Source organism: Candoia aspera, chromosome 8, assembly GCF_035149785.1.
Source record: "Candoia aspera isolate rCanAsp1 chromosome 8, rCanAsp1.hap2, whole genome shotgun sequence".
In the NCBI taxonomy this organism is placed as follows: Eukaryota; Metazoa; Chordata; class Lepidosauria; order Squamata; family Boidae; genus Candoia; species Candoia aspera.
The window spans coordinates 2,981,441-3,004,600 of record NC_086160.1 but is presented as its reverse complement, the minus strand read 5'-3'; the positions used below and the strand labels follow the sequence as shown (position 1 = coordinate 3,004,600).

Below are 23,160 nucleotides of genomic sequence, written 5' to 3'. Positions count from 1 at the left end.
TGGTTACCACCACCCTCGGTGACAAGGGGACTTCGTGCTCCCAGGTCAATTGTGGAGACCCCCTCCCCTGTGTTCTTTCCATAACGGTTCTATGATCACTCCTGAGACTCTCCTGCATGGATATCAGCAGCTCATCCAATTGGATATCTCGCAACTCCCGACGTGCTGCTCTTTGCGCTCTCGAAGTTAGCACTGGCCGGCTTTTGGCCGCCTCCCGCTCTTCTTCGCTTCCCTCACTTGCGCGAAGTTGAGGTTCTGTCATCGCTAGCGTTCCCTCTTATCCAATGATTGGATGGGGCTAGCGGAAAATGGATGAAATGATTCTCAGCTTTATGTAATGATTGCCTAAACCCAAATACTCAGTCTCACAAGCTCGGGCTTAAAGATAACTGATTTATTAAAGGAATAGTATGCAAATACAGAGAAAGCTGAGAATGAGCAAAAGCGCGCCAAATACAAACTTAAAAGCCTTGCTTGTAAGCAGGTCCCGCCCCGTCGCCCGTCAGGACGCTCCCCCTCCCAGGTGCTGGAAGCCGTTAGACGCGCCTGGGAAAGTAACCTTGAACAGGAGCGCAAACCCAAACATGCATTCCAAGCCCTCAAAACAATGGAGGGCGAAAGAATGGAAAAACCCCGGGTGAAGGAACACGGAACAGAGAATGACATGTGAAACGTTACAATGTTAACCAGACATTAGAATGAGAACATGACACGGCTTGACAATCAGAAGTCCAGGCAAGTCTAGCCCCTGGGGAGGTAACTTTTCGGGTTTCCCCCCTCCCTCTAGTTTTCAACAAGTCAGTTACAGGCAAAGCAATTTGAGCAAATTGGGAGATAAAATTTCTATAGAAATTCGCGAAGCCTAGAAAACTTTGAAGTTGACGCCTGGTGCGAGGGGGTTCCCACCCCATGATGTCTTGTACTTTGGCAGGATCCATTTCGACCCCCTTGGAAGAAATACGATAGCCCAAATAGTCCAGCTGGGACTTGTGGAACTCGCATTTAGAGAGCTTGGCATACAGCTTAGCATCTCTTAGTTGGCGCAAGACTTTCTTGACAAGCTGAATGTGGTCTTTGAAGTTGTCAGAATAGATTAAAATGTCATCCAAGTAAACTAGGACCCCCTTGTACAAATGTTCATGGAGGACCTCATTGATATATTGCATAAACACTCCAGGGCCCCCCGCTAACCCAAATGGGAGGACTTTGTATTGATAGGAACCTAGAGGGCAGTTAAATGCTGTTTTCCATTCATCCCCCTCCCGAATTCGAATTCTAAAGCTTCTCTGAGGTCAAGTTTGGTGAATACTTTTCCCTTCAATAGGTGTGATAGCATGTCTTTCATTAAGGGGAGAGGGTATTGATTGTTTATTGAGATGGCATTTATTCCACAGTAATCCGTGCAGAGTCTCAGAGAGCCATCTTTTTTTGCCTGGAAGAGCACCTGGGCTGCCAAAGGTGAATTGGCAGGCTCAATGAACCCACTAAGTTTTTGTCAATGAATTCCCTGAGAACCTGTTTCTTGGTTTCTGACATAGCATACATTTTTGGCTTAGGTAGTTTAGCCTTTGGGTCAATTTCAATGGCACAGTCAGTCTTTCTGTGAGGAGGCAATTGGTCACACTCGTTCTCATCGAACACATCAAGAAAGTCTATATACTCAGGTGGAATGTCGGGCTGTGCCACAGGTTCTGCCGCAGGGGTGTGGTTGAGGAGGGTGCCGGCTACATTCCGCCCAGATTGTAGTAAAGAGGTTGCCAGCCCCATTTTTAAACAATAAAGCACCTGAGTCCCAGTCCATTTGTGGCTTTCTACTCTTTAGCCACGGGAGTCCCAGGATGACAGAATAGTTGGCAACAGGGACTACAATAAATTGCAAGGTTTCTTTATGCCCCCCCAACCTCATGGCCAAATTCCTCAGTCCGGAATTCCACGGGACCCCCATGGGCAACTGAACCGTCCATCTGGGTGAAAATAATTAGATTTTTAAGTCTTTTGGTTTTAAGGCTCAGCGTGTCAATTAGGGCGGGGTGTATCAAGCATTTTGTGCACCCTGAGTCTAACATAGCTGTCAGATTGGCTTTGTGCCAGGTTCTTAAGTTTTTTAGTTCTACTTTCACCAGCAAGGTGGGGCAATCATCACTCACCAAAGGGTCTTCTTTGTCGTCTATCTCCGAAGTAGGCATGTTGCGCCCTGGAGTTTCCACCTGCTCGCAGGCGTGATTCAGAACAGGTGAAATTTGTTTCCTGCCGGCTCCAGTTCCCCCTGTTCGGAGTCTTCACTGGGGTCAATCAGCGACTTCACCTCTGGATCCTTTCAGGCTAGTGCCGTTGCAGTGGCTGACTTGCGTCTAGTTGGCGGGGTTTTAACCAGTTTGGTTGCTCCTTTCGGTGCATCTGACTCTCCGCGTGGGCATTCTGCTGCTCTGTGGGTGTCGTTCCCGCATTTGAAACAGCTGCCTCTTTTCCCTGGCTGGTCTTTCTGGTCCTCCTTGTCACGGAAGAGTTTGCGCTCGGAGTTGCTGACGGAATTGGTATTGCGTATTCACCTCCCCTGCTAGGCAGGTCCATTCTCTCAAAGTGGGGCTTCTCTGCGGCAGTGCGCCCATCTCAGGATTTCTGGCTACAAGCCCCCTTTGAAGTAATCAATCTTACTGGTTTCCAACCAGTCTATAACTTTTCCAGCAAGAGCTTTGAACTCCATGGCATACTCCACCACGGTCCTTCCCCCTTGCCTAAGTTGCTGGATACCTGTCTTCAAGCTCATCTTGTTGAGTGGGTCCTTGAACCGGTCTCTAAGTGCCCTCATGAAGTCACGCAGGCTGTTCAGCTCCGGGGCCATGGCATCGTGCAGTTGCACAAACCACTCTGCCGCAGGTCCCCAGAGCCTGGTGCCTACCTGGCTCACTTTCTTGTACTCAGTGGGAAAGCAAGACCCATATTCCTCCATGTATATGGACACGTTGGTCAAGAAGAACGCCAACTGTCATGGGTCTCCATCGAACTTAACTTGTATATCCTTCAGGGTCACATCAGGTGTCGCCCCACTTGGCAGAGCTCTCCCCCAGTCACCTTGGCTCTCTGGGTGGTCTCCACTCCGCCGGCACCTCACTGGGGATTCGAAATCCTGGGTTGGAGTTAGGGTACACCGTCTTCCTCTTGAGTCTGGTGACGCCACTCTGGATAGCTGAGTTGAGATTTCTGCCAAGTGGTATGCCATGGTCTCCAGGGTTCTTGATACCTGCTGCAACACCACTTCCATAGCAGACATCCTTGCCTCCAGGCTCCGCATTTCTTGCAGAGTTCCATTGGGGTCTGGTATGGTCCCATGCGACCCCAGACTCTGCACCCTTACTTGTGCCTCCATGGGTGGAGGGGCTCTTCCCTCTTCCTCTCTGGCACCAGGCTGGGAAGGATCCATCTGTGGTTCTTCTATGATAACGCTTGGCGTCTGAGGCTCTCTCACGAAATTGAGGGAACGGAGGGCACTTTCTAACTCCGTAGTGTTGAGCCGGGGTTCCATCTCGCACTCGCTGTCCCCGCTCCCTAAGCTCTCCTCCATCTCAACTTTTTCTTCTTCCACTTTGGCATACAGCACTGTCCTCTCCAATGACAGTAAAGGTGATGGCTGCTTAGCCTGGGATTTTCCGTGTTTAGGCATGGTTCGTCAATTCTCAGTTGATTACTTGCTCAGGAAGAGTTGTTGAAAAGATGGATTTGCAGCTTAATGTCAGCACCTGATCATTCGAGCATTCACACAATCACAGTCAGAAGGCTGGGATTCCTTTAACTGTTTTAATGAAGCGTAATGAACAGTACAGAAGGCAAGCTGCAAATAAAGATTTCCCACTCAAACCTATCTTAAAACTACATTCCCTTAGTTAGTCCCCTTCCCATGAAACCATGTCACCCCCCCTCCCATCCAGATGGTATTCCTGGCATATCTCAACTCCGTGTCCTTGATGTCCTCCATAGCCATAATAAACCACTGCACACTCCAACTTCACACCCCCTCCCATCTGGCAACACAGAATCCATTCCTTGGAGAAGGAAATGATGGTAGATGCTCCGATAAGGGATTCTGTAAAACCTTTGATCAGGGGGATCTGACATATACGTTCTCCCGTTTGTTTACCTATATACATACATACACACACATGCACACATATTTATATATACATACAATGCTGATAAAATATCTCCCAGATATCTCAAAAAACACATGGGTTTTACAAGCATTCTTGTTACATATTCATAGAATACTGTGTGAAGGAAACACTTTGAATTTGGTTTTTCATGTTCTCCACCTCTGTATCATTAATAAAAAAAAATGGTCTCCAAAAAGGTTGAGTACCAAGCTCATATTTGCAATGATGCTCTTGAGTTCAGGAATTTCAAATATCAAACCAAATCAAACCCTTTACTATACTCAATGACCAGACGCAGGTACAATTCAGCAATCATATTTTAAGATTTTTAGTATTTTAATAATATTTTAAAATTTTAGGTGTGCAATTTATACGAAAGAGAGGAGAAAAAGGAGTAAAGCAAAAACAGCAAGTAAGAGCAGGAGACCTTATTTAAAGTATGTAGTAGGAATTTCAAGACATGCTTAACTGTTAAGTAAGTACAATGCTATATTGCTGAATGACAGTCCAGGGAAGTATTAAAATACTAATATATTAAAGCATTTAAATAAAAATGCGGTGAAACAGATAAAACAGATTAAAACAGATAAGAAAAATGTAGTGATAAAATGCAGTATACACTAAAATAATAAAATTCTACCTAGAATACTTGGAGTATAATTGATGGTGCTTACTTCGTACCTACTTTGTTGTTTATTATAACAATAATTTAGAACTATGTAAGAGGAGGAGAGAGAGAAAGAGAAGGGAAAGAAAACTAAAATGGTCCATGGACTTTGAGTTATCAAGTTGAGTCTGCAGTTAACCGTTGCCTAGTTTTAACTGCTGCAGTTTAGGGTGATGTCATGGTCTGAGTCTGAAAGGAGGTAGTAGGTATAGAAGTCACCCATTCTCCCCAGCACAAGGGGAGTTGCAATGTTGTTTTGAAGGTCCTTCTAGAAACTGCAGTAAAGGAAAACACATCAGGTGGTCTTGACTTCCCGAGTCACAAGGGCATGTACACTGCGGTACAGGTATGTTGTTGTACCTGCCGCACAGAAGCTCCAATGGGATCACACTGTGCCTAGCCCTGAAAAATCCTTTCCTCAACTTAGAGGAAGCGAGAGTGTACTAGAAATTTGCTGATGCCCAGAACCTGTATCTGTATCTATCCTAGAGCTCTGAGAGACTAAGCTGACTTCAGATTGATATTCAGTGTCACTCAATCTTTGCAGCAGCAGCTTTTTGGCCTGAGCATCATCCAAGGCTATCAAGGAGTCCACAGGCACTCCAGCAGTTTGTGTTTTTTGCTCTACTGCAAAGATCATCATATTCTAGGCTTGCTGTGTGTCTTCTCTGCTAAAATGTTAAGCCTTGTGAAGAGAAAGCTGAAAAGCTGCATCTTGTTTCAGTCTGGTTCCATTTTTAAATTCTGTGGGCCTCTCGAACTTAAAAGATGAAAATGTAAGTTACTTCTAGCCATTCAGAATCTTAATAATCTGTTATAAACAACTTTTATTTAAACCTAACTGATCCTGTTTTATGAGCCCTTTTTCAGGCACTCAAATAAAACACTTAGGAGTGATGGGTAACTATCTTTTTTCCAAGGTTTAGATGGGTTCCTGGCTGAGCTACTTGTGACATAAGGAAAGCACAATTGTAAGAAATAATTCTTTTTAAGCTATCATGAAACATGAAAATGACAGAGAAGGAACAGCACAGTTATACAATGAAATATATTACTCAGTTTTATTTCCTACCAAAAGAGCTTAGCAAGGCTACTGTGGTCACCAATAAATAGTATCCAATCTTCTGAAAGCTCACTAAGTCCTAACTTCTTAACTTCCACAATTTCTCCAACAGCTACCAGGTTAACCTGAATTTATGTACCTTACTGATTGGCCAAGTTTTCTGGCAAATAAATTCTTGTCAGTGACTGGTCCTCCAATCTTTCTGGATTCTCTTTTTCCACTTCCTTTCTTTAACTAGTGGTGCTCTGCCTCCAGGGCAGTTTCACCATATCTTGCTTTTCAGAGAATTTCTCTCTCATTTCAGATCTTTTCTCATTCATCCCAAAAAACAATCTGAGGGTGAACTACTATAGAAAGCAATTTATCCAAAACTTCTAAAAGGAGTTTGACAACTGAGTATAGCGTCTGCATTTTGGAAGCTTCACCCAATAACGGAAATAAAATCATGAGTGCTTTTCTCAGCACTGCAAAATTTGTGTCACGTATGTTCTTGCACGATCCAGTCTTTATTTCTATAGGATTTACCAGAGCTTATTGAATCGCATATAGCTAATTTTTTTCTCAACTCTCAGTTGAAACCTATGCACATTTATTCAGCAGTAAATCTCAGAGTTCAGTGAGACTTTCTGCAATCTCAATTCCTAAATGATTTACTTTGTCTCCATAGACAATTGTGATGGTCCTAACTAGCCTACCACACGTCAGGCAACTCACCCTCATCGATGTCCGGAGGAAGACCACCAACAAACACCTTCCGAGAGAAACGTTCTATCCGTTCCCCATTTTGATGAGCAGGATAACAGGCAGGTGAATTCAATACACCAACTTGGTCGCTATGACCATCATCTAGTAAGCCATCATCTATGGGAAAGAGGGAAGAACGACCTGGGGAAGAAAAGGAGGGAAAATGGGTCTATGGGTCAAGTAGTCTTCATTCAAATCTGTTTCAAGTCCACAAATTGTCAAATGACGACCCACTGACGTCACCTTCCTAAAACAAAAAGCAGGTTTGAAAGTAGGAGAGAAATTAACTGCAAAAACATGGGTGAGTTTCATTCTGATTTGGCCTCTCTGGGACTGCTATAGGAAGAATGTGTTCAGTTTCATAGTCATGTGAAAAAGTACATCCCACTGAAACATTTGACTTTTTCAATGTATTTCAACATACATATATCTGATCTTCATTTCAACAATATTGATAAAGGAGATATAACATAACAAATATCATGCACCATTTGTATTTTGTAGTCAATTGTGTAATTTAAATAAACCCAAATGCCAATCTCACACTTATGAACAGCATCACATCATCCAACTACAACCAGGCACCACCCAGACCATCCTCGCAACGGTCGCCTCCCATTCCCTGGCACCTTCTCCTCTGAAGGCTCTGTGGAAAGGCCTTCCTGGACCTTGGCAGCAAGACGTCTACCTGGACTTTGATCCTCGGAAAAACCATTCCAGAGTGAGGGAGCTATGATGGAGAATCTTTGGGTATCCAGAAGGAAAGAAATCCCAGAAGGCTGGAGGAGAGCAGATGTCATGCTCATGGATCTTCCCTTCCAACTCTATGATTCTAATGCCTTTCAGCCAAGGAAAAATGGCACCTAATTTTGTTCTACTGACTTCTATTTTTGCCTAACGATAGCTCTCACGACAATACAGTATCTTTGGTCTTTGACCAGGATAAAGTAAAAACAGATGCTACATAATTAAGTATAACGTAAGTAGTATGTGACTAAAAACTAAAGTGACTACAGGGTTTAAAAAGAAAAGAGCTAAGTCTCCCGTAAAACAAAAAGCTATAGAGTTAACTAATAAAATGTAATTAGCACTCAAGCACGTCACATCATATAGGGAGATTAGTGTGTTTTCTAAAATGTTGAAAAAAATAAACTGCTGCAAGCGTTAAACCTGAATAAATGGAGACTAAACACTACAATATAGTAGTGAAGACATGAGCACTGTCGAGCCTGGTGGGTCTTAGCTGGTAGCCAAGACCCAATAGGTTCTGTACGATGCCAGGAAGAACTTGCATTCTGGGCTATGTGTAGATAGGCGTTGGAGAGTAGTAGGATCAAACAGCCTGACCTGTTGCTCTGTTGGAGAGGAAGAGTATTGCAGCTGCCTTTGGAAAATTAAGAGGAGCATATGCTTGACTTGCCTGCCATCACGGGGACCTTGTGGGAAGGAGGGCGCCTCCCTGTATCTACCTCTGAACCCAGCCAAAGGGAGCAGACTGGAGCAAGTCAGAGCGAAGGCCCTTCTGTGGTCAGGGGCCTCTAGCTACGAAGCACGTGCAACCAGCATTACTGTGCGCCTTATGAGTCATTCCTAGGTCAGGGTCATGCTCTACGCTCATTAGACACTAAGAATTGCACTGGCCTGCTCATTAAGAACAGAGTAAATGAGAAGGGAAGAGCCCAAGTGAGGATAGGTCGACCAGCAGGGCAGTCTTCCAGACAGACCAATAGCCACCCTCCTGTGTTAGGAGAAAAATCTAGTCTTACCCAAGAACTGAGCATGGACAGTCACATTTGGCATTCCACTTTTAGGCCTGCATTACAGATGCAGCAGAACATATTGCAATCTTAATTTTTTTCTTCTGTTCCTTTATACTTCAGCTAACTGCCATCTTAGCTTCAGGAGGACTTGGGAAAAAATATTTTGCAAAATGAAAATGGCCAGAGTTGTATCATCTTTTGGTGCAGTCCACCAGCGACTTTCCAAACGGGCCAGGTAGAAAACGTGCACAACTATGCTTAGTCCTTCAGGGTATAGGGCATTTTGTTTTAATGTTTAGGACAAATCAGATTTAAATAAAAACAAGGGCTACCTCCTTATCATGAAGTGTCATACCTTACCTTAAATTATGTAGTCTTGAAAAAAATCAAACTGATGGTAGTTCCAAATCTACAAATCCCTGAGGACCACAGCTTCCAATTTTCAGATGATTAACCAAATGGAATCCAAATCCAATCATTATGGATTTCTTTCCTTGTATTCACTAGCCACCCAGCGTTTTTCCTATATAATCCAGGCATTTGACTATGAAGCATCTCTGTCCCGTTAAGACGACCATTAAACTAAAGGTTTTAAACATTTAAATCCAAACACACTCCCTATCACAGTGTTTTTTAATGTTGGCAACTTTCAGATGTGTGGACTTCAACTCCCAGAATTCCCTAGCCAGTATGCTGGCTGGGGCTTTTTGGGAGCTGAAGTCCACACATCTTAAAGTTGCTAAGGTTGAGAAACCTTGCCCTATCATATCTAGCAGTGGGGTCAGACTAATAGTAACAGTTTTACTGTTTATAAACTCTTTATTTATTATTCAAATTTAATTACCGCCCATCTCCCCCAAACAAGGGACTCTGGGCAGTTTATATGAATCCTGGTAAATAAATGAAAAAGCTTTGGGGGTTAGGGAAAAAACGTATTTTAGAATCCTCTTGAGAAACCATTCCTTACAATTCCTTTAATACATCACAAAAATCAACAATAAAAAAAATGTGAAAATGTTTGCTGAAGTAATATGAAATGAGCGGAGCAAGTAATTACAAATCAATTTCTGATTTACTTTTGGTACCTTCAAAATAATTAATATTGAAAAGTCATTTTTATCTGCTTCAGTCCCAAATGGCATTTACATGTATTATAGCAAACAGAAGAAAATTACCTCGTCTTCGTCCATAACTCCTTGCTGCATGTAAACAAAGGACAAATTGATTGTTAAGATGTTAAAGAATTATTTATGTCCTCATGGAAATTATGTAAAAGATTTGAGTTTAGATCAGATAAATTCACTCTGTAACATTGCTACAAATGGGAAACAGTTGTTTTATTTTACGAAAGTACACGAAGCATTAGTGATATATTCCATTTATTTACGGAAATGCCTTGAAGTTATTTCATTAAAACTGTTTCATTTTTACACTTAGACATTAGTCATGGAAACATTTGAAAGCTTGAGTTTTGCACTTTGGCTTTCGGATCTAATGGAAATTATATAAAATGGACAGTTTGCTGTTAATAGATAGTGCTTTGATCCTTCGTAACACAAGCAAAAATGAATGAAACTGAAATGTTCTGCTCTTGGGACATTTTGTACTTAACAGAGGCAATGCATGATCTTCTATGGTCATGAAAACAGCTGGAAGAAAATTAATTCAAAGGCTTTGGACTACAACAAAAAGGTATTTATCATAGATCAGAGTTGCAGAGGAAGGAAGAGAAATCTTCAGCCTCACACCAAAACTTAACAGGATGCCTCTGATGCACCCACATGGAATTTATGGGAGCTGATGTGGCAGTTTACCTATCTAGCTGCATGTCTGTTTGGGGGTGTTTTCTCTGGCCATAAATAGCCATTCACCTCTTCGTTCAGATGTTAAGACTCTTTCCAGCCTAGGACTGATGATAATTCTAGCCCTGGTCAGTCTCCCACTTATGCTGCACATTTTAAAGTTGCCGAAGTTGAAAAACACTGCTATAATCAATGGGTGTTCACGAAACAGCTTTCCCTGTAGGCCAGGGATGATTCTGGGTAGAAACAGGTGAAGACAGTCCTTCTTTCATACTCTAGTTTCAAGCTAGAAGGAACTTTTCAAAGCCCAAACTCAGAGTGGGTTGAGACCATTTAGCATGATTTTTAACTCCCCCAAGACTAATGTGTATTTCCAGTTGCTGGGTAGGAAAAGCAAAAGTATTTTTTGAAATCCTACCTTTTGTCAGTTCAGCCTTTTTGGGGAGGGGAAGGGGGAACAATGGATTCAGTGAATAATAGGTCTGCCAAGTGAAGAATCTCTCTTTCAGACTTCTACCTTAAGTCCATTTCCAGCATCTCTGGGTGGACTGCAGAGCATTTAACCAACTGCTTATCTCGTCTATGGGGTGGTCTTATCTACCAAATTAATGTAAGAACTATATTTTCTTTGAGGGAAAAAATGAATAAATTAATTGCCTGCTACCCCTAACAGTGATATCCCATCGATTCAGATAGGGACATTGTCTTTGCTTACCATCTTCCCTTTAATTATCAGAAATCATACCACTAACAGGCCTCCAAAATGTCAGAGCTATTCATATTTCAATCTTTTCATGGGTAAACCTTTTTTGTAGTAATGCAGTAATGCATTCTGCCATAATGCATTTTTAAAAATGATTTAATTTTCTCTAAATGCCTTTAGCATTGCTGAACTAAACAACAATGAAAGCTTTCTTTACCAAGATAGATATAAAGTCTGAACTGGATATGTCAACTTGAAAGCAGTCGCAATCCATATTTATACACGTGTTTTTGATTTCACAATTTGGTTTGCTTTTTATATTGATTTGAAAACTGGCTAATCAACTTTAGAAATTCATTTACAAAATGTTTCAACAATGCAGCATGCTCCTCTTTGAATCTACAGAAACATACCCATGAACTGTCCCAAGATAATATTAAGAAAAAAACGATGATTTCTAGGACACATTAGCCACAAGGCTAAGTCAGGGTGTCATTGATTAAATGCAGTTTCTATTTATTTGAACCTTCTCTAGGAAATAAGCTATGATTTAATTTTCAAGAAAAACAAAAAAGCCTTGGTTAGTTGTTTACAAATATGGTCTTGCTTTAAGAATGGCTTGTTATTATAATCAGAGCTAGAATCGTGACTTATTCTTCACCTGTTTCAGTGCAGCAAAGGTTTAAAGCCAGAAATCAAACTGTACCATAAGTTAAGCAACAGTTGGTGGTATGTTTTTAAAATTAATTCTTTCCCTCATTCTACCTACAGACATCTCTGTGGAGACAGGACAAATAATGAAACACAAGTCAGTAAATAAGCCATGTAACTTATATACTGGCATCTGATGGCAGGATGCAATTATGGGCTTTGGGCTTTGAGTTATGATGCTGCACGTTTTGGCATGTTTGTATCATCACAGTTTGTACTGGACGCCCTTATGTCTACCTGGCAAGATATTCTGTCATCTCAACTGTTCATGAATGGGTCCCCCTCCCAGGCTGTGCTTCTAAAGTTTGCTCATGGTTTTATTAGCACCTGGATGGATGTCTGTTTGAAAGTTAGGTGGGATCGTTTAGGTAACACTATCCCAAGAAGGGCAAAATAAATACTTTTCAAAGACAGCAAGGATCACTGACATTTCTTGAAGGGCTGAAAACTTTCTGAGAAAAGTTTGTTTATGATCAGAAGTTACTGAATACTTTTATTTATTGAAAAGTCCAGCCCACTCTTTCATCCACAAGAATTTTAGCACAGTTCAAAACTGAACAATATATGAAAACAGTTAACAGTATTTTATTTTGTTTAATGTAAGACCTTTGCTTTTGTAAATGAAACACAGACTTCTCCCAGGGACATAATTCAAGAGAAAAATATCCTGAGTATCTTAATTTGGGGACAGGCTGATGCAGATACAATATGCCTTTTCATCGTTACTTTAAGGTTAAATGTGGTCACCAGTACTTTGAATTGAGTTCTGTAACAAATTGGGGACCACGATAATTCCTTCAGAACTGGTGTAATGTGGAGAAACCATCTAAAATTCTAGCACCTGAATTCTGTGCCCATGGAAGCTTCCATTTCTTTTTTAACAGCAGCCCCACACTCAAGAGTTTAGCCTGGTGTGATTTTGGCCAGGCCACATCTTACCATCGCAGTGACCAACCACCTCACACCATTATGGCATTTCCTTGAGAATGAAAGGAATACTTGATATAAAGTACATTAATAGATTAGAAAAGTGTGCATCTGACACATCCAAAGTATCATCAGAAAAGTAAAACATCCAATTACCATGGCTGTCATTTCCATGTATGGAAATACATTTGTATCTTTGGCACAAATATATCCTCTGCCTACCATATCAACTAATACAGTGCATATTCATATTGTTTAAACTATCTGAGTTGCTACAGTATTTATTCTTTAAAAATAAGAAATAATATGCTTTCTCCTATTGGATTTTTTTAAAATGATAATCACTTTCAAGTAAAATGAAGAAAACAAATTAGACATCAAAAAACCCTTATATTTTTGCTCAGCATTTTATAGTTCTATATAATAATCAAAATAAAAAGAAAGTAGACAATGTCCTTCCATCTATCTGGGCCCTGACCTAGAATTCCTATCAAAAATAGCTACAATATTGTGTTCTGAAACACATTCTGTACAACAGCCATTGACTGTACAAAAAAGTGTCTTCAGAGCAGGCAGTGGGAGGAAAAATAGCAATTGACAGGGTTAGGAAGACAGACAGGGCTTTGCCATGCCTTGTAACTGAACTCATCAGAATGGTTTGATAAAATACTTGTAAAATCAGCTCCTAGTTAGAAAACCTGAAGTAAATGTATATCATCACAAGTCTGACCACCAAGTGTGAAAGACCCACGTGGAACACAAATTGAAAAATAAGGAAGGAATCCCTTTACATTCCATCATGGGTCAACTGCAATCTCTCTGAAATATTTACTGACTTGCTTGGCAACATTTTGTGGCAAATTCACAAATCATCTGTAAAGCTGCCTTGTCACTCAAAAGGTGAATGTTGACCAAACCACCCATACAAGCCCTGTTGTGAGCAGACTGTATATTTCTGGGCAAAAACGTGACAGTAGCCAGATCCTACTATGCTACTCTGTTGGCCATTTTATATCCCTAGGATTATGTGGGTATCAAAAATGGACCAATGACCAAGGAAAAGGCAATGTTATAAGCTTCTAAAACTTAGCTATCTACAGCTCTAGCTCTATTAATCCATCTTATAAATTTGAATAGTAGTATACGGTCTGTGAAAAAGCCACCCCCCAAACATTCTCAATTTTTGCGCATCTTTGCCACAAATGCTATCAGACCTTTGTGTGAGTCCTAGTGGCACGTAAAGGGAGTCTGAGTGAACATTTATTTAAAATCACATTTTGGTCCATGCTTCATTTATTTTATGAGCAAAATCTTTAAATATGGGATATGCCATGTGAAAAAGTAATTACTCCTTTAAATCCATCACCTTTAGCTTCAGTAACCGCAACCAAACATTTTCTGTAATTGGTGATCAGTTTCTTCAGTTGCTGTGTAGAAATTTTAGGCAATTCCTCCACGGTGAACTACTTGCACTCAGCAATGTTTGAGATTTTCTAGCATGAAATGCTTGTTTCAGGTTATGCCACGCTTCTGCAGGATTGACATCCACATTTCAACTTAGCCGTTCCAAAATACTGAATTTGATCTTCATTCTCTTTCAGGTCTGCTTGTACGGTTAGGATACTTTTCTTGCTTCAAGATCCCAAGCATACAAGCAGACCTGAAAGAGAATGCTTCAGCTTTGGAATTCAAGTTCCTTTCTATGATGGCAAGTCCTCCAGATCCTAAAGCAACAAAGCAACCCCAAACATGACGCTGCCACTTCCATGGTTAATAAATAATGAAAGATACTTGTGCAGTCTTTGGTTTCCACCACACATAGTGACAGACAACCACAGAGCCTGGAAAGTTCCACTTGACTCATCCATCCATAAAATAGTCCCCCAGAAGTGGAACTTTTTTTTGGAAAACTTTTGACAAGCAACAATGTTCTTCTTAGTAAGCAACAGCGTCCACTTTTCTACTTTTTCATAAATCCTATTTTTATCCAATGCTTTTCTGATGATGGAGGCATAAACACCAATTTTAGCCAACACAAGAGGCCTGCAAATCCCTGGATGTTGTTTTGGAATTCTCTGTGACTTCCTGAGAGAATTTATGCTTTTCTCTTGAAATAATTTTGACAAGAATGCCATTCTTGTGAAGATTCAGTATTGTCTCAAACCTCCATTTCTTGATTTTCTCTTGACTGTGGAACAGTAGAGCCTCAGGGCTTTAGAAACAGTTCAGTTATATTTTCCAGATTGATAATCATCAATAACTCTTTATGGGGGCATTCAGGAGCTTCTACTGAGAAAAACGTAGCACAGAATCTATGTGCTGAGAACTTCACTGGGGTGAAGGCAACGGATTCTGTGTAGGAGGGCCAGCCCAAATCAGACCTGTGTAATGATGTAATCACACAAGCGACCCTGTTTAAGTCAACAGAATGAACTAGGGTGGCAGTTACTTTTCACACTGGCAAATCATGTGCTGAATGATCTTGCTTATGAAATAAATGAAATAAGCTCCAGTATTATTGATCTATCCATCCATCCATCCATTGATCCCTCTATGTATCAGTAGGCTCCACGTGAAGTTCTGATAACATTCAGTGTCAAGAGATTAAAAAAAAAATCAGAAAATCTTATTTTTTATGAGACTGTTTTTTCAAATGGTTGAATACCTACAACAGATTAGTAATACGATCCAATACACACTTATCTGGAAATTAGTTATATTGAATAATTTGTATATACAGAGCTGTATTGTTGGAGTACTTGCAAGATTGTTCTGGCTGATCACAACCTGCACTCTCTGGATGTTGGCATCACAACAGTTTAAGAGACAAAAATTGTTAATATCAGCTCTTGGTATGAAGCCAAGTAACGCTGCAATCTGATCTCTCTTTCTCTACTTAGTTCAAATGGTGATCACATGACCGTGGGACACTGCAACCATCATAATTGCAAGCCAGTTGCCAAGCACCTGAATCGCAATTATGTGACTGCAGGGACACCATGATGGCCGGAACTCCAAGAACAGGTTGGAAGTCCCCCTCATTCCCCCCGCTGTCGTAACTTTGAATGATTGCTGAACGAGTGATTGTATCCCAAGGACTTCACAGAATTTCAAATAGCAAAAAGATTCATAAATACTATAAATGTGGAATGTAATTTATAAATACAATGCACAAACATGCCAAGGACCACATTATATCTACTTTATAGTGGACTAATAGAAAGCTTGTGAAATAATGGAACACTTGCCAGAAGGCAAGGAACCTGCTTTAGAAATCCCTGTTCAACATAACTGTGATGGAACGCTTAACATATCCTGAGAACATGGAGGAAGGACCAAGATCATTACAGGAGGGCATTAGACCATTACAGATAAGATTCCTTAGTCCAAGGAAAGGAAAAACATGAGAAAGAGGCTCAGATTAACTCTGCCTTAATTATGCTAGGTATAAGTTGAGCTGGAGAATTACTTTGACAGGCTTTCAAGATTCTGTTACACTACCCTACTAGCAATAAAGATCTTTCCAGAAATCTAAATGCCTGCCTCAAATGCTTGACAATAATCAAGCATAATCCAGTGAATGCTGGCACACCACCACCCAGCTCCCAAATATCTTATAACCCAATACAGCTTTTCCCAGGGATCCTGGTGAATCCACCATGATGCTGAGCTTGCAAGCAACATCTTTAACCTATAATCCCTCCCCCAGTTCACTAACATGATTAAAACCATTCAGCACTGCCAGTGGCACATACAGTGGGCCTATTCCTCCCTCTCTGGAAAATATTCAGTGCTCTGTGGATCAACCTATGGTCCCAGAAGAAAAAGGGCCCCATTCTAGCAAGTCCTATGCACTCTTCAGTCTAGCAGATACACGAAGCCAGTCAGTGTCCTTTTTCCCCCTACACATACTGAGTACTTTTTCCTGAGTTGGTGTGAGAAACTCAAAGGGAAGCAACAGGACGAGCACCAAAGGTAGCCTAGCAAACACCCTCAAATATACTCAGATGGAAACTTCCATCCATTTAAAGCAGGGAGAAAAAAAGAAATGCCGATTGTAGCAAGTGGACGAGGAACAGAAAGTTGTTTATTTTTTCAGCATGTTTAATACTGGGTTGCTGTCGACCCTGTCCAACTAGGAGGGAAGCAGAGGTAGCTTAAAGTCCTTGTATTGAACTCAGTTAAATGTAAAGCTATTCCTCGTAACTTTGGCATAATCATGAAATCAGATCACAAATTTGGGCCAAGCCATGTTAAGTCCCACGGAGTTCAGTATGCTACTCTTAGGTAAGAGTGACAGATTTATGATGCTAAGACTGCAATCACATGACAGTAAGCAAAATTCAGGGGATGGCAGAATTAAAAGAAATTAATTCCAGTCCCATAAATCAACGTATTAGTATCCATGTTCTATATCTAGTGTTCTCATCACATCTACAGGGGCATGAGGCTGAAAAAAGCTGTATTAGATTTTATAGGTCAAGAAAAATTGTTATATACTGATACCAGCCTGTCTTATCCTCATCTTCAGACGTTTATAAAAAGCAGAAGAACTGAGATGGAAATCAAATACAAAATAACAATAGAGCTATACATCAAAATTTTGTCAGCATAGATGTTACTAATCTTTAAATTGGAGATGGCCATGGTTCTCTGAAGAAAGTTGTACTTTGCACACTGATAGAGAATGCAATTGTACATTTTAAAAACAGAATTTCCAATTCAACTGGATAACAGATAAATAAAACAGAAGACTAAATCTTACCATTTAACATTAGAAGATTGTCAGTTCCTGGATGTGGGTAATTTAAACGACCTAAAAACGAATAGATGAAGGAGTTATAATTAAATAATCAAAGAGTGGGAAATAACTAGACATTTAAATACATATGGTAACTCTCTTCTGTTCAGGAATAAAACTTCATTAGCTGACATGCCTGACTTAACTCCAAGTTAAGTGAAGAAACTTCTCCTTAATCCTTGGGTCATAAGACATACAGTGTGCTTTGAGATCAGCCTCAAGAGGATAAAGCCCTCCTTGTTCTAAAATATCCAAAAATAGCTGTCATTATTCTAAGTCTTCTTTTTCGTTATGAAAACTTTAATTTTACCGAATAAAGAAGCCCTACAGAAATATCAAGGGGCTGTAATATCAGGGTTGTTTTTAAAGCTGCACTGTGAACGATATAACATTTAATCTAACAGATGTTATTTTTATTTATATTTTGAGATGCTAGATTAGCAGATGCTAAGATAAAAAAAGACAAGTTCCTGTTAATTTAGCTGTAAATATTTAGAACTGTGTAGCAAAATATTTTATAGCTTACTCAATAAATTTATGTTCCAAATAACATAATAGCAGCTTTGTTCACAATATGAAGACTGTCTTTTTAAAACTAAATCCTTTATAATCCTCACATATGTAACAACATACTTCAGCTTTTACTGAAGTTATTCTGTCTTCAAAATTACTACTAATATTGAAAGCTCCTGACATGCAGGATTGGGTGTATTAGTTTGATATCAACTGAATACAGTAAATACTGTTGAACAAAACAGGCCTTTTCCAAAACAGAAAATTAATCCTCCTTATTTTGAGACTACTTAACAATTTACACACTTCTATAGTTTTTTCTCCCTTTCTTTTAAAGAAGCAACTCTTGAAATGCTGTGTCTTGTAATATGTTAAAATTAGACAGTGAAATCACTCAATTAAGCTTGATGAAGTACAGCTCACATCTTTATTTCAGATTATAGAGCAAGAGGCTCCAATTCAGTGACTGTTTTGCTTTTAGGTTTTTGATCAGGCAAGCACTGTGCCATCTCAAGACCTGATGCAACACAGCAACAGTACCAAAATGGCACAATTCTGTATAACCCCTGAATTAGCCCACTTCTGCACTGCTCCCTCCTAGTTTTACTACCTGGCTTGTTCTACTTTCTGCCTTTCCCATCAAAACAAAACAGCCCAACAAAACTAAGCCCTCTTTAGATTTTGCTAATTACCAAGATGCTGAAGTATCAGTTCTCCAGCAGTGATTTTCACACGAAGTAAGTTATTCTAATCATTGTGAATAAAATATATTAAAAGAACTTTCCAAATTTATTAGGCACTGGGTCAAATAAAAAATTAAGCTGCTGCTAACGTATTCAATAATGGATACCCCAAGATACATTTTTCATTCCAGAGGCCACTAATATAAAGTTACATTCTCAACCAATACTGTACATATTACGGCTTTAACTAATAGAAAATCAGGCAAAGACAGAGACGGTTATTTCTCAGCCCTATCATTCTGTTCAGCTTTATTCTAAATCATGAAAAAATCATGAAAAAATTGACGTAAAACTGACAGGCAAGAAATCAGGTTTACCAAATTTTAGCTGCACATTTTAAATATACTTTAAATGTTTAATGTATAACGAACATATATCCTTGTTGGAAACGAGTGAAATGGGCGGTGACTCAATTTGAGATACAAATAAATAAAAAAAAATAAAAATCCTTGGTAAATCAATGTTTTTACAAGTTAATGACGCTTCCTCTTCTTTAAAAGCCTGATTTGAATTAAGTTAACAGCAGAGTTATGTAAATATTTGCTCAGAACTATGATCCCTTCAGCTCAAGGAGCCTTCTCCCCCAGCAGATGTGTTTCAGACTGTAGTTTAATAGAGGTTTTTAGGGTGTAATCCTGGGCAGAATCCCACTAAACTACTTCTTAGCAGGTACTGTAAGATGTGATGGCTACCGTACCAAAAATTAACAAAAGAGGATGTTTTGATACATTTGGTATTTAATCAACATGTATCCTGGGAAGTGTTATGCTTCATGCTATGTTAGCAAATAAAACTGCCAGTAGTGTGAAATCTCAAGGATTTATTTCTAGGAAGTTTGAGCTTGTCGGCAATTTTGTTTTAGCCACCTACAAAGTTTGTCACCAAGACAACTTTTTTGCCTTGTGACTAATACTGTTTACATCTGTTCTTATTTACATGTTGTGTGGTTGAATTACAGCCTCAACTGGAGACAAGCTTGTCACCTAATTACTTAAAGTGTTAGGGTCAAGTTGAGAAGAGGGTTCAACTTGGCATACTTACAAGGAAAAGGCTGGCTCTACCAATGACAAACATTAATGAATTCTTTTAAAAACGGTCAGGAAAAAAAAGCAGTATTATGAACATTACTGGGAACATTTTGCTACAGGAACCAGTAGCTTTAGTGAAATACTGGCTCTCAATTTACCGTTTTCTGAACAAGGCAGCTGTAATTCAGCCTTAATTCTTCTTTTACAAAATCTAATTTGAATTGACTGCAGGGTTTTCTAATGCACATGTCCACTTTTCTCTGTGGTGTTGAGAGCAAAGGTCCCATCAGAAGTTTTCCTAGCAAGAATCTGACAATAATCTCTGGCCACCTTCTTTTATTTAGTCTGTGCGTGTATGTGTGTGTGTGTGTGTGTGTGTGTGTGTGAGAGAGAGAGAGAGAAAGAAACTTTTTAATTCCCTTGTCTGTTGTTATTTTCAAACACTGCAGCATGAACGGTGCTGTAGAGTGAAGCATTAGCCCACATACCTTTAAGAGGATCATGCTCAGCTCTCATTATGTCAATAAGGGAATTTTCCAGTGAATGCATATTCAATGTGTCATACATTCTGTTCCGATCCTAGAAGAGAACAAATCCTATGTTAGCGTTAGTGCTCTTCAAAAGGAAAAAAAATGTTATGTTCTTTCAGCTTCGTAATTTCCTATTTTTACAGTAACTACATATATCATGCTTCAGCTGTAGGGAAAAGTTTTATCTTCCATACCACAAATTTGGTGATTTTTTTTCAGAGTCCTTTTTAAAAACATGCTTTTATGATAATCAGGAATATTATCTTTATAATAAATATGCTTTTATGATAGTCAGGAGGAATTCAACCTACCGAGGAAAATCTATTATTTTATTCACCATATTTTATATTGCTTCCAATGCAACCATATTTCAAAGTTGTCTGCCAAGTACGAAATACAGTAACAAAAGCTAAATCAATATAAAACATTATTAAAGAATAATTGTTTATACATTAGACTTCTATCCTGCCTCTCATTTAGGAATTCAAGATGGCATATGCAGCCCTTCCACTTCCTGTTTTTTCCCTCACAATAACCCGAGAGAAGGGGACTGGCCCAAAGTCCCAGGGTACTTCTGTGGCCAAGGGGATACTTGAAAGTGGGTCTTCCCACTCTTAGTCCAGCACCATCACCACTACCCCACATTGGCCCTTGGGCTGAGAGGGAAGGACTGGCCCAAAGTCACCCAGGCAGCTTCCACAGCTGAGGGAGGACTAGAACCTGATCTAAAACCCCAACCATCATGCCACCTGGGTCTCTACTGAATGTATACACAGAGGGAAAAGAGGAACAAGGGGCCCACTCAACCAGCCTTTGTGCAGGGAGGGGAGAAATCAGCCATGGGCCCAGAGGACAGAGGTCCCCACAGGCATGCTGTGATTCTCACCACATGCAGTACAGCCTCCCCCAGTCTGAGGGACTAGCCAGATCTGTAACAGAGAAGATGGTGTATCAGGGATCCCAGTCCCCAGATATTCAGGGATTTGTATGTCAAAAGCAAAAGCTAGAACTTGACTCAGTAGTAACCAGCAACAGTGCAGCTGCTTCAACTGAGGCACAACATATGCTGCAGCTTCTTACCAAGGGGACCATACCATCCAAAGCCAGCAAGAAGCTAGATGCTCCCGGCCAAGGAGGGACTTGGAGCTCCAATGATAGTGACGTCCCAAGGACACTCCCCAAGTTCTCTTCAACAACACTCAACTTCATTTACAAAAGACAACACCCCATACTGGAAATCATCTCCCCATAAGGGATGATGGAATTTGCGTGAATTCCATCTCCCTTTCTTGGTTCCCATCTATTCCTTCACTGGATCCAGGCACTGGCTCACAGCATGCCTCTCCTGATCCAGCAGTTAAGCAGCAGCACCGTGGAGTATTATCAGTGGATTGCTAACCCTGCCTGCAGAACTCCTGTTTCCAGCTGCTTCATACAGAAGTTGTGTAACACTGGGGAATCTCAAAACACATCTGCTGTGGTACAGAAGCTCCATCAGTCTCAGACGTTGAAACGTTCTGATCTTGAAACTTTCATTTTGACCTCAGAATAGCTGTCATGATATTGGATTAGGCTACAATGACCTTATGTCATGTCCCCCGTTGCGATGTATACATACATCACAGCGGGGAACATGCCTTTCCGGTGAAGGGGAGTGGGGAGGAAAGAATCAGTGCTAATCCCATAAGCACTGAAAGACAATACAGATAAAGGACAAAGGAGCCATACCTTTGCCCTGACCCGGGAAGCCATCATCCTATCTCCCTGACATCTCTGCATTACCACGGGGGACACACCTGCTCCGGACACAGGAAGAGGACAGAGGTAATCAGCGCTAATCCCCCTGATCACCCATTGAGACTCCGGAATCGCCCCGATCGCCCATCGAGACTCCGGGTTCACCGTCGGTCAGGACTTTTGGGACAATGGGGGTGGGGAAGGATCAGGTCCGCACCGCGGGTATTTACCGGCTACCTCGCACGCCATGTGCTCATTCCCGTCTTTCTCCGTGTCTGCATTCTATTCTTAATAAACTGGATATTCTTAGCCCTGGCTGGTGAGTCTGTGCTTTTTCTGAATAAGGCAACCATCACATAAAGACGGGAATCAAAAAAAAATTTTCCGCTAGCACCATTCCAGATTTCATCTGTGAGGGATCAAAGCTGGCGATGGAAAGACTCAACCCACGAAGAGGTGGCTACCAGAGGACCGGCGACGGGGCACCCGACTCCACGGCACGGGCGATCGGTGAGAACACTATTCCCAGATGGTACGAAATCCAGGAGGGTTCGAGATCAAGCTCGGAGGAGGCCAGAAGGAGCAGGACACCTGAAGCCACCAGAGGGTCGCAGGGTGAGTGGGTCACCCTGGACGAGATGCCGGGATCCCTGCCAGGGACGCTCGGGGCGTCTAGGAAACCACGGGACCTGCTGTCCTCGACGATCGCAGGAGCCAAGGGAAGGCGCCAGATCGGACGAACCGAGGAAGGCTCCCAGACAGTTGAGAGGCTGAGGATAATGGAGGCGAGGCTGGAGTCAATTGAACAGCTGTTCCTGAGATGGTCGGTGGCGTGGGAATCCCGAGGAAGGGGTGAGGTGGAACCAGGTACCAGAAGTTCATCACCCCCCCTCCCACCCCTGAGACGCGACAGCCGGGGAGAGGAAGGAGATGGCAGGAGGCTGAGGCAGCACCGGGCAGAGTTCACCTCGCGGAATCCGCCAGGAGGTCATCTTCCCCCCCTCCCACCCTGGAGACGTGACCGCTGGGAAGAGGCTGGAGCCGGCACGAAACTGAGGCAACGCCGCCCAGAGTCCGGCTTGGGGAATCCCCACACCGAGACCGGAGAACCCCAGCAGCCCGAGGTACGTCAATACGACCAGATGTGGTTTGGAGCCCACCAGGAGCGGGGGTGAAAGACTTCGGGGTCAAATTCGACGGGGACCCAGCAACTTTATCCTTTTTCCTAACAAATGCCAAGAACTACATGGAAGAATTTGGGCCATATTTCCGCTCAGAAAAGG

The 23,160-nt window shown here is 41.2% G+C and overlaps 1 protein-coding gene across 3 annotated transcripts in view; it reads right to left on the bottom strand.

Annotated features, from left to right (window-relative positions):
* Positions 1-23,160, bottom strand: part of CPEB2 (cytoplasmic polyadenylation element binding protein 2) — a 72,383-nt gene that overhangs the window by 24,992 nt on the left and 24,231 nt on the right. For 2 of the 3 annotated variants that reach the window (XM_063310614.1, XM_063310616.1), the window contains exons 3-6: positions 20,099-20,189; positions 17,291-17,341; positions 9,558-9,581; positions 6,593-6,763 (exon numbers count right to left, since the gene is read on the bottom strand). In XM_063310614.1, coding sequence (XP_063166684.1) covers positions 6,593-6,763; positions 9,558-9,581; positions 17,291-17,341; positions 20,099-20,189 — 337 coding nt within the window. The remainder of the gene's footprint in view (positions 1-6,592; positions 6,764-9,557; positions 9,582-17,290; positions 17,342-20,098; positions 20,190-23,160) is intronic. The other variant, XM_063310615.1, reaches the window with a different exon arrangement.